The 12297-nt window shown below is 38.4% G+C and overlaps 1 protein-coding gene across 1 annotated transcript in view; it reads left to right on the top strand.

Moving 5' to 3' along the window:
• Positions 1-12297, top strand: part of LOC137296864 (calcium-activated chloride channel regulator 1-like) — a 33441-nt gene that overhangs the window by 10055 nt on the left and 11089 nt on the right. The window contains exons 2-4 of the mRNA XM_067828742.1: positions 2834-3125; positions 5272-5386; positions 7875-8037. Coding sequence (XP_067684843.1) covers positions 2834-3125; positions 5272-5386; positions 7875-8037 — 570 coding nt within the window. The remainder of the gene's footprint in view (positions 1-2833; positions 3126-5271; positions 5387-7874; positions 8038-12297) is intronic.

The raw sequence follows: 12297 nt of genomic DNA, 5'->3' as shown, positions 1-12297 counted from the left end.
TTAGGAAAGTGTGGTGTGATACGATCGTAGTGTGCCTCTAAGACTGCATCTTGTTCTGCCTGCACTGTCCTCAGTTACGTAACATTTTTTCCAAATTCCCATATTATGATATCATGTATGACACACGTCCACAAATTTCGCTAAAATTTGACAACAAAATTTTTTTTTTTTTAAAAAAAAAAAATAAAATAGAACTTCATCATTACATTTTTATGTGCTCAAATCTAGTGTAACATCCCCCATAACAAATCGTTAAAATGCATTCACCTTTGTTTCATGGGGAGAATAATCAAATATTTCAAAGGTATAGTGTAACATGATTGATGACATGTGTTTGTCATAAAAAACGTGACAGGGGTACTTAGTCGTGATTACGTCAACACGTGAGCGTTGAGGATAAGAATGCTCTTGTTGGTATAAGAAACAATTTCAGCTATTTGCTACACCCCTCCTTGTCAGTCATGTACAACTGATTGACAGTCATGTCATGTTCATATCCGTGGCATTGAAGTTTAAGCACGTGTTTGATGTTAGATCCATCACCGTCATATCTCGTACGTCCTCCCTCTATTCGACCTTGACATTCACTTGTTTTCAAACGTTATGAAATGAATTTCAGTAATGACGTTAATTAATTCGCAAATTATTAAAAGCAAGTAACTCGAGTCAAAGGACAATGGTTGTCACGACAAACTATTCTAATGAATGGTTCTGGAAACAGTTTTGGTCTGTACCCGATGTCTGTAACGTTGAAGTACCATAAATCCGTGATAAACGTCATTCACTGCATGAGAACACAACCGTGGTTTTGTAATATAGCAAAAGAGTTGTTAGAATGTCCTATTCAGTACAGCCCTCTAAGTCTTTATTGGAAACTGTTTCCCCGGGTGCAGTCTCATCTATTAACTAATTTCAGTGTGATGATGCCGACGTTCCCCCCTGTTTCGGCAAAGATTGCAGAAACTCAATCTCGAGACACTTCCTTAATCCTAAAATATATTCCCCCCAATCATGCTTAAATACACAAAATAGAGTCTCCACGCTCTCTATTGGAAGCCTCATATCGTCGTTCAAAAATTATAGGGGGCAGAAGGGTTTTGTGGGATGCAAGGATCAACTTCTTGTACAGAAATTGTTTTGGAAGGCTCCAAAACACACCAGCCGTTCGTACTGGGTCCGCCATAAATAGACATATAACTTTGTGCCTCAAGAATGGATTCATGGTTTTGACCTGTCTGACCACATCTGTAATGAATGACAGAGTTTAGGTTAAATATGCCGCTTTAAGCGATATGCTAGCAAAATACCTACGGGGGACAACAGAAATGAGCTTCACACACTTTACCCACGTGGACAATCGAATCCTGGTTTTCAGTGTTTAGACTTGAGTTGACCGTTTCTTCTTGGTAAGACTGAGTGAGGGAGTCTAGTTTTACGTCGCATTCAGCAACAGTTCAGCTATATGGCGGCGGTCTGTACATAAACAAGTCTGGACCAGGCAATAAAGTGATTGACGAGCATCGATCTACGTAATTGGGATACACTGACATGTGTCAACCAAATCAGGTGCTCCCGTTGCACTTCTCACAAGATGCATGAGTTGCTGAAGACCAATTCGCAGATCATTAGTAGATTTGCAACTAAGAAACCTCGTACATCACCAGGGCATACCATATAGATGCAATGGGTAAAATTTCCAAGGTTTACCTTCAAGAGTCCCCAGCCTAAACCCGACGTATCAAGACAGTAGAATGTCCTTATTGTTACCAAACGCTTTTGGAAATGTTTTGGGTTGGACGCGCGATCGTCTTCCAGAAAGTTTCCTTCGTGCCTGTGATGGACTGATTTACCTTTACCTGCCCTCCAGAATACAGACACATTAATACTGGACGCGCGATCGTCTTCCAGAAAGATTCCTTCGTGTCTGTGATGGACTGATTTACCTTCACCTGCCCTCCAGGACACAGACTCATGACAATTATGATTTGTCAAACCCTGTCACTATGATGATCTACTTAGTATCAACAATAGACACATATTACTCACATCTACTGTCAGTATTTGATAAACAGTATAAACTAACAATATGTCATGTGCCAGAGGTCTGTATGTCAGACATGAAAATAGACATAATGTCTTATATCACATGAAGCCACAGAGGTAGTCTCAATGTACAACACATCTCATCGGTTCCCAGTTGCGCAGATCGATGATCATAATGTTGATCGCTGGACTGCCTAGCACAGACTCGGTTATTTACAGACCGCCACCATATATAGATAGAATACTGCTGAGTCACTCTGTTATATTTATGCCTTCTTCAGCAACAGCCAGCAATTAAACAGCCTTGTACACACAATCCGATATTGCCAAAATGATGACACACGGTCAAACAAACCACCTAATTAGACCACTTGACCAATGACAATAAAGTTTTTCGAAGTTAAATAGGATACCCAAGTGGTTGAAACGTTCGTACACCTCGCTGAAGGCCCGGGTTCGACTCTATTCATGGGTAGAATGTGAAGACCATCTTCTGTTGTTCCCTTCCGTGATACTGAAGGACAGTTATTATAACCGGTATAAAACTATTTTCACTGACTCACTCCCATCCAGATAACCCGCGGTGATAAATATGTGTATGCATTTTCTGTAATGAAATCTTTGATATGAAATAGGGCAATAGAGTAGCCCGGGTTCAACTCCCAACTTGGGTACAATGAGAAAAACCCATTTCTGATGTTCCCCGCCGTGATATTGCAGGAATATTGCTAAAGGCGACGTAAAACTAACCTCACTCAATCACTAACTATGAAATCTCATTTTCTTTCAGCAATATCTAACAATGACATCACAATCATTGTTTCGGGCAACAAAGAACCAAATATACTTTCGTGACTTTGTGGTAGTGATTCCCCAGAACTGGACATCATTACCTCACTACGACAGCGCCACCGACGCCGACGTTAACCATGCACAGATCATAATCGACAAGGCCAACCCTGCCTACGGAGAAGCGCCGTACGTCAAACAGTATGCTACTTGTGGAGAGGAGGGATTGTACATACATCTGACCCCATCCTACCTCCTGGATGACGAAGTGACATTCAAATGGGGACTACCAGGTAAAGAGTATGCGAGTTGTATGCAGTCAAATATGTTTGTGTCGAATTTTTATTGTCTCGACATAATAAACTTTGTTCCTGTGTGTACCTTATTAATCATCATTTTGTTGGACTTCGGATACCTCGAAGCACTTACACTGATCTCTTCTACTTCGACACGACGGTTTTTGAGTGTATACTAAAAAGGTTATTGACCCAGCTAATTGACTGCGCTCTGGTCCTGAACAACACGCTCCTGAAATGACTGATGTTTACGGGGATTTTGTCCATCCCGTTTTCTGAGGCGTGTATTATAAATTTTATTATTATTATTATTTTATTGTTGATATTTTTTCATAATAGTTAGAAGAATGATACAATGCATCACATTAAGTTCATAAATCAAATGCTTTTATAGAGCTACATTGTCAAATTTTGGGGAGATCGTTTTCTAATTAAATTCAGTTCCTATTTACGTATGTTATGCCACCCTGTGAATTGGTTGTAAGATTTCAAATACTTCTTGGAACAAATATGTCTTGTCGCTCCAGTGAGACACAGATTTTCCAAACGAATCTGTTGTGAGCAAAGGGAATTTGGGATTGACGTGTGAATTCTCTAACGACTGTTCTAAAGCAGACCTTACGGTGTCTTGTGACGACACGTTTGAAACGTGGCATTTTTGTGTTTTACATTAATTGCCGTCCATGTTGTTTTTCCGTACAAATGTCTTAAGCCCGAGGTTATAAGTCTTACGACGCAAGTGCAACGACCGGTTTATATATTTAATAACTATTTATAACGGTACAATAAAGTTCAGCAAATTTATCTTTTAACCGGTTGGCTCTCCTCTATCATGTCGTGACTGAACATGAAAGTAGCTGATCAGCAGTTGAAGACATATGCACAAAGAATCCATCGATTGCCCCAATAACCAAAATCGTCCACCATCCAATGTTATTTCAATTAAACATGCCGTCTCTGTGGTATCGTAGGAGGGACGTCTCCCGGAGAGCGTAAAGTCACTGTGTCGATCCCAGTCGACACCAAAATCAACTGTTATAGTAACTGATTCATGGTGTTTCGCTTTTGATGCTTTGCACGAATGTCTGTGACACTGTTATGTTAGCACTGCCTTGTCTGTATGCAGAATAGTGTCCGAGTAAGGCACCATATCAAACTGCAGCAAGGTGCTGCTCTCTCTTTCTCCCTCTCTATTGCTTTCGCTCTTTCCCTCTCCCAAACGCACACATGCGCACACACAGACGCACTCACACGCTTAAGCACACCTGCATGCAAGATCAGCAATCTTTAAAACGACCGTAAAGTCTATTTCGCCTCACTGCATTATTCGTTTACGAATAAACATCACTAAATGTCAAATGTGTCGGTAGTTTCTCAATTACACCTGACAAAAACAGCCAATAGCATCACAGACGTCTGTAGGCGTGGATTAACTGGATTACGTTTTCAGGTTTTACAACGGTATTGGCATCTAGTAAGTCGTAAAGCAAACAATATGTGACACATGGACCTCACGTGAAAACAGTTCATGACAACATCGGACAACAATTGACATAATCATCTTATATGTGACTTTTATTTTTACATCAATGACAATTTTGCTCCCAGGGCAAAATAATTAATTTGTAGCTTGAAACTTGCCTTGCACCTAGTTTAGAGTGAGTGAGCCCGTTAAAATGTAAAATCGCACCTGCCTTTTCAGGCACTTTGTGTCGAGATCAGGTTCACCTTACGAATTGTTTCAACGATTATATGGTTCGAACAAAGTGGTCTAACTTATATCAAGTATATCAACCTACATTTCATGAGCGCATTCAATAAATACACTTTCTGCACCTCTGACAATATTGCGAGTATACAACCACATGCCATATGATGCTATTTTCAGTGGTCCCGTGGAGATATGGGTTAGAATTGGTCTTCAGTAACCTATGCTTGTCGTAAGAGGCGACTAACGGGATTGGGTGTTCAGGCTTGCTAACCTGCTTGACACAATTCATCGTATCCCATATGCCTAAAGCATTGCTCCTGCTGTTGATCACTGGATTGTCTGGTCCAGACTCGATTATGTACAGACCGCTGCCATATAACTGGAATATTACTGTGTGCGGCCTAATACTAAACTCAATCACTCCGTTTTCAGAGAAGACTTTGGTCCATGAATGGGCACATCTACGGTGGGGATTGTTTGACGAGTATCCTATTGACCCTCAAGACACTCCTTTCTACCGACACGCTGGCAAGTGGGAGCCTGTCAGGTGAGACTTGTTTTAGCGTATGTTGTTAAGCTCCAGTGGTGCAGAGAATGATGGCCATATCTAGTCGAGACAGTTGACTGAAAGATACCATGAACATCGATTTACTTAATGGTGAGGACTGAAATGTAAAAGGCGTTCCTTTTCAGAATCTTATCATGACCGCCATATAGCTGGAATATTGCTGAGTGCGGCGTAAAAACTAGTAGTAGTAAAACTATACTAGCTAAAAACTCTTATTAGGACACAGTATCCTATGCTACGTCTGGGATTTGAACCTGGGTCTTTGGGTATTTTTACTTTTATTAGTTTGTCACTGGCATCAACGTTATGATAGTTTGTCAATGTCGATGTCTAAGTTATTATTGTTTGTCGATGGCATCAAGATTTTATTAGTTTGCCGATGGCATCATTGTATGATTATATTATTGAAAGCATCAAAGTGACTTATGTCGTGAACAACGATTTACTTAATGGGGATACAAAGACAAGGCCTGACCACCCGATCCATATAGTCTACACTAAGGAGGGTCGATTATAACCATGTTTCAGAAACACGGGAAACACTGTGATATTTATATCAAAATATGCCTTATGCAGGAAACGAATTTAAAAACAAAATCAAATCTGAACCTAATATTTTAAGTACTCAATCACAGTTATGCGTAGGTGACATATCCCTGTCAGTTTTATGTAGGCGGGGATCTTTTCTTCATAAAATTAACGATTTATGTCTATTTTTACACTTTAATGCCCCTTATTTCAAGGAAGAATATAGAAAAATGATATACATACAAAACACTTTCAACATAGCTTATGACATTAATGTGAGGTGTGTCTCATGTAACGAGGAGGAGATAAACAACGCACACCTCTTGTGGCAGAGGGGACAAACTGCAACACGTCTATCGTCACGTTTAACAAGACTGATGGAGTTCTTCAAGTGGAAATATATTGTTTCTACCACCAACTTAATATACTCATAATTCAAAATGGTTCTCCTCTAAAATTAAATACTGTAGACTTTCTTATTTAAGTAATATTTGAAATGTTAATTCGTATTTTTTCGAGGTTAGAAGAAGATCTTTGCCGTTCCTGTAATTTTAGATGTGTTTTATTTTTCCTCCTCTTTATTCAAGGAATTTGGATTAAATACATTTTTATATATACTGCAACAGATTTAGTAACCTTCATATTTGTTCTATCCAACAAATTAATCATACTTTGGGTTGCAATAATAGAATTATTTGGCACAAATGTACCCCTTGTTCCATAGCTAGTCGTTATGTATATTGGTGAGGAGGGAAGCAATATAGACGCCGTGTGTAAGAATCTTATTAGCATATTACATAGCATCATATCCTATGACTGTGCCGAATTTGAACCCGACTTTTCTCCTGTCTAGAAAACGCATAAAATGTTAAGCTTCCTGGTTGTATATGTCCGGCAGACACAACTGGACGTGAATCATGGGAAAAATATATCCCATAAGGGACACACCTTAATTAAGGTTACTTGGTCAAGGTTCTGGACAGGATGATGATGGACAAGAGACATAAACTTTGTGTTCAGATGACGGATCATGCCATTAGGTGCCACTCATGGTCGACACAAGACACCATTAATTAGCCATTCTTTGTGATATTTAGGAATGGTTCGAGTTCACTTGAGGTGGGCTGACATGTCTTGGTGTGGATGAGTTTGTTCGCTGGACTTCACCACTCTAAATATCGTGAAGAGGGAGCCCGATTATTTTGTGATCTTTATCTTTCCCCATTGTGTACATATAGGGTGTAAAATATTTGTCTAAGTACTTTTTAAAAAGTCCTCGGTAAGTACATTAGGTATATATATATGTGGAGACTAAGTGACTGAATAGTATATACATTTGACATAAATACTGAATACTATATAAATACTAATACTGTATAAATAAAATAATACACATGTCCCCCAAAATGCATTATGCACATAAATATAGAATATTCAAAAACTTAGGGAAACAGTGTATAATTATTTAAAACAACTTATATGTCGATTATTTATATATCTGACATTGTATGTTAATATGAAGACCAGTTTTCTTCAAAGCATATGACAGACGGACCGAAATGGTCAATGTAGAATACGCTGACAGCAGACTGCACTTATTCAGCTCGATAATTAGTTCGATTCTGGATTTCGTATCTTCGCTGGAAACCACATAGCACAAAAACGAACATGTCGATGTCATCACAGTTTCATTACTTTGTCGATGATGTTAACTCTATTAGTTTGTCGCTGGAATCAAAGGTATATTACTATGTCGATGGCACCAAAGTATAATTTGATAGTTCACGACATCAAACGTTTATTAATTCATCAAAGGCATCAAAGTTATGTGAGTTTGTGGAGGGCATCAAAGTCGATGGTTTCACAGTTAAATTAGTTTGTGATCATATTACTTTACCAGCACTTACTGTGGGTACATATATCAATGTTACATTAACAGATGCTCCACGGATGTGCAAGGGGTTTTGCGAAGCGAGCGCACTAAAGGCGACTGTCCATTTGACATGTATACCGGTCATCCAGGAGAGGGATGCAAGTTCTACCCTAGAATGAAGAACAACCATGGAGTGTCTTCAATAATGTTTATGCAGTATCTAGACAGTGTGAGTATAACCATATATCCTATAGCAAAAATAAGCGAGTGAGTTAAAATTTAGGGTCACATCAGCAATACTGCACTGACATCATGACTAACAATATATGCTTAATGATAAATAAAGCTATTTCGTAACATCAACATCAACATCAACATCAACAAAGGACAGTGAAATAAGTAGGTTATCTCAGAAAGAAAATTAAAAGTAGCATGTAAGCATTAAAACATTTATTACAATACAGTACAATACAATATAACTGCAAGGCTATAGGTTACCAATACCTGAAGGTAGATCACCATACTCGGGACCTTGAGAACTTACAGTACCGTTGCTAACTGCATGGACTCTAGTTGGGTTAACATGTAAATCATTTTGGGTACAATGTAGACATTCGTTAAAAGGACATATATAATAAGATTAAAATGACGGACAATGCAATATAATGTGAATGAAATGGGATTTACGTGCATTCTTCGTGGGACCTGTTAACACTAAGATGATGATATATACTGAACCGCAAGAGAAACGTCACAAAACGACGTTACAGAAATCACATCTTCCAGCAAAACAAACCTCGTGCCCACATTGCCAGAGCAACATTTGATTTCCAAACACAACATGGCACCCAAACCCAACGATAGCATACAGTCAGTTTGGCCATTTAAGTCCAATAGAACACATTTGGGACGAGGTTCAGAGAAGACCGGATGACCTCCTACCAAGCACGACAATTGTGACTGGACTCCATCAGGCACTTCAGGCACAAGTATGGACCCAAGAGCCATATCCTTCTTCACCTGGCTAATTCATTTCATGTACAGATGATGCAGGGCTTACATGGAGACCACACACAGTACCGGCTTTAGGGTATCCTAATGATACCATTTCTGGTGATTTTGTTTGTGTGAACTCTAAATGTGATTCCTGAAAATGTGTCAACCATGATTGTCAAGTTTGAAGTCAAATCTCCTGCTTGATTGTTACTGAGAGTGAATTAAAGTGCGTGCTTCAGGAAATCGCTATCAGTGACATTTCTTTTCAGCATTTATATTATTTGAATGATATGTCATGTAAGGTGGGGAACAGAAGGTGGTTTTACGTCAGGTACTGAGAAATTGGAAGGTAACATTACAACTTACATTGTGTATTTACAACCTCTTTAATATTTAATGATGTACGCCGTGTAAATATTGAAGAAGTTGTAAATCCATACCATACGTTGTCACGGTTAAAAGTCGCATTGACTTACTTACACGACGGCCTGCTGCATGTGCATATGCATGTTTGGATATCTGTGGCTGATTCTATGGAGTTGGTGTGTAAGAATTTTCTCTGCTTTTAGCAATATTCCAGCAGTATCACCAGAAATGGACTTCACTCTTTGTACCCATGTGGGAAATCGAACGCGGTCTTGAGCATGACGAGGAGCGTGTTGGCGCTAGTACACCTCCCGAATTGCCAAGAGAATAGGTGTGAAGATTTATCTCCGGTCGTGCTGTGATGGTATTTGCTTTTACCCCACCTAGTATCGAGGGAAGTCTATACTTTACTCTGTAAAATCACGTACTGGCTAGTAAAATTGTATGTGCAATAATGAATATAGCTCGGAACTTCATGACCTTTATTCATCCACTTGGCAAACTCTCCTGGTTTTGGACAATGTCAGCGAGGGTTTGTAACAGGCCAGATAATCTAATGACTGCAGCGTTTCCTGATTTTGGTAGCCAGTGTGGCTAGCTATGCCTGAACTAGCCCACAAAATAATTCACTAGCCCGAAGTTTGAATGCAGAAACTAAACAAGGTTGTGAATAAACCTTCGTTGTAATATGGGCCGTATCATGGAAAGATGAAAGTAGGTGCTGTCAAAGTTGTTTGAAAGTAGATATTCATTTTTTCAAGCATACCATTGATTTACCGCAAACAACTTTTTACGTTTTCTTTGCAAGACTGAGCAACAGAATAACACCCCACTAAAGTCCGTGGAGCCATGCATATGTTTCACTGAAGGTGTGAGTTTTAAATAGTTCAATAGTTTCTGATCTTTTTTCCATGTTTCGAATCAATATGTCGTTTGGATGATAAAGATGTACCACTACCACATTTTCCATCAAGGACCAATATGCAGTTAGATAAAATAGTAATTTCTGAGAACAAATATATGATGTTATAAAGAGTTTACACCTAAGTAAAGCCTCAGGGCCTGTTAGAATAAGTCATAAATTATTAAAGAACACCGTTGATTCCCTATCTAAACTCCCGTGGTTACTGTTTAACCTATCATTGCAATATAGTGTGTATCCAAACAAAGGGAAACGTGCATATGTCATGCCGCTGTATAAGAAAGGTGATCACTCTATTTTTTCCAATTATAGACCTATGTCACTTATAAGTTGTATAGGAAAACTGTTCGAAAGAGTGCTATATAAACACTTGTATAACTATTTTCTTGTTAACAAACTTTTGTATAAGTATCAATCAGGCTTTCAAGCAGGTCACTCAACTGTCCATCAATTAATTGAACTTTACTATCATATTTGTACATCCTACAACAGCAAAGAAAATATTGTGTGGTACTTTGCGATATATTCAGAGCTTTTGATCGTGTGTGGCACAAGGGACTCATTCGTAAATTAGAGATGTATGGTACTAGAGGCCAGCTTTTACAATAGATATCGAGTAATATAAGTGATCGCAATCAACACGTCTTCGTAAACGGAGCTATATACAAGCCCAGGTATTTAACAGCTGGCGTCCCACAGGGATCAGTATTGGGACCCCTCTTATTCATGGTCTGTTTTAATGATATTGCTGATAAATTAGATTGTGTAACAAGACATTTTGCTGACGACACCTCGCTTGGAAAATCATCGTAAAGTTTCAAAGAAATTGAAACTTCTCTGAATGCTAATTTAATCATATTATATAGCTAGAGCAAAAACTGACTGGTCTCACACTATCCTGAAAAATCCAAAGCAGTGTTGTTTTCCACGATTGATGAAACTGAACAATTGATTATATTTTTTTGACGGGAAGCAACTCAATTTTGTAAACAATCGTAAACATCTCGGAGTAACATTTGAGGCAAACGGCAAATGGTCTTGTCACACTTACCAAATTATCAAGTCGTGCTCCAAAATATCATTACCAAAATATCATTTTGGAGCACGACCTGACAATTTGGTAAGTGTGACAAAACCAATTGCCGTTTGCCTCAAATGTTACTCCAAGATCAATGCGGACACTGAAATACTTACTAAACAGAAATCAATCGACACTATCTCTAAGATATTTATCAGACCACACTTTGAATATGCCTGTGAATTGTGGGATGGTTGTACTGTACAACAGAAAGAAAACTTAGAGAAAATTCAGTTAGAAGCTGCCAGAATAGTAACGGGTCTACCTAGATATACCTCACGGCAAGTTCTGTATTATGAGACAGGATGGGAAAGGCTGGATGAACGAAGAAAAAGAAGAAAACTTTGTCTATTCTATAGAATTCAAAATAAGTTGGCTCCTGTATACTTAAAAGATATTACTCCCGATAGTGTGGGATCAAGATCTAATCATAACCTTAGGGATGCCAATAATATTATCGTCCCTTCTGCACGATTAAGACTTTCGTATGATTCTTTTTTCCATCAACTGTAAGAATGTGGAATAATATTCCTGAAACCGAAAGAAATCAACCTTCATTGCAAAGTTTCAAGTCGTACTTGAAGTGGGAACAACCTGTAGCTCCGTCATATTACTCGTGTGGAATTAGAAAACTTAATATTATACACACAAAGTTGAGATATATGTCTAGTCAGCTAAGTTATGATCTGTATCGTTTCAAAATGAAAGATTCTGCCTCTTGTTACTGTGGCAAAGCTTGTGAAAATGTTCATCACTTCCTATTGGAGTGTAAATTGTACAACATTCAAAGAGAGATATTAATGTTAAATCTAAAAAGTATTGCAAAACAAGACTCTCCAGTCAAACTGTCATTGATGTTATATGGAAGTCCTGATATGACCACTGAACAGAAGGAATACGTTTTTAAATGTGTGCAAACTTAAATTCAACAATCAAAATGTTTCGTGTGATTACATAAATTGCGTTCCTTTCTCTTTTTCTTTTTCCTATCTCTTGTGTCTGTTGTTTTAAAAGATGTATACACTTAAAAATGTACGTATGTAAATATTAGGGAACGGGTATTTTAAGTTGGAGTACCGTACTTAAGTTATAGTACCGTCGTCCCATACACCAGGCATGTTGACATC

Source organism: Haliotis asinina, chromosome 9, assembly GCF_037392515.1.
Source record: "Haliotis asinina isolate JCU_RB_2024 chromosome 9, JCU_Hal_asi_v2, whole genome shotgun sequence".
In the NCBI taxonomy this organism is placed as follows: domain Eukaryota; kingdom Metazoa; phylum Mollusca; class Gastropoda; order Lepetellida; family Haliotidae; genus Haliotis; species Haliotis asinina.
This window is presented reverse-complemented; position numbering and strand designations above follow the sequence as displayed.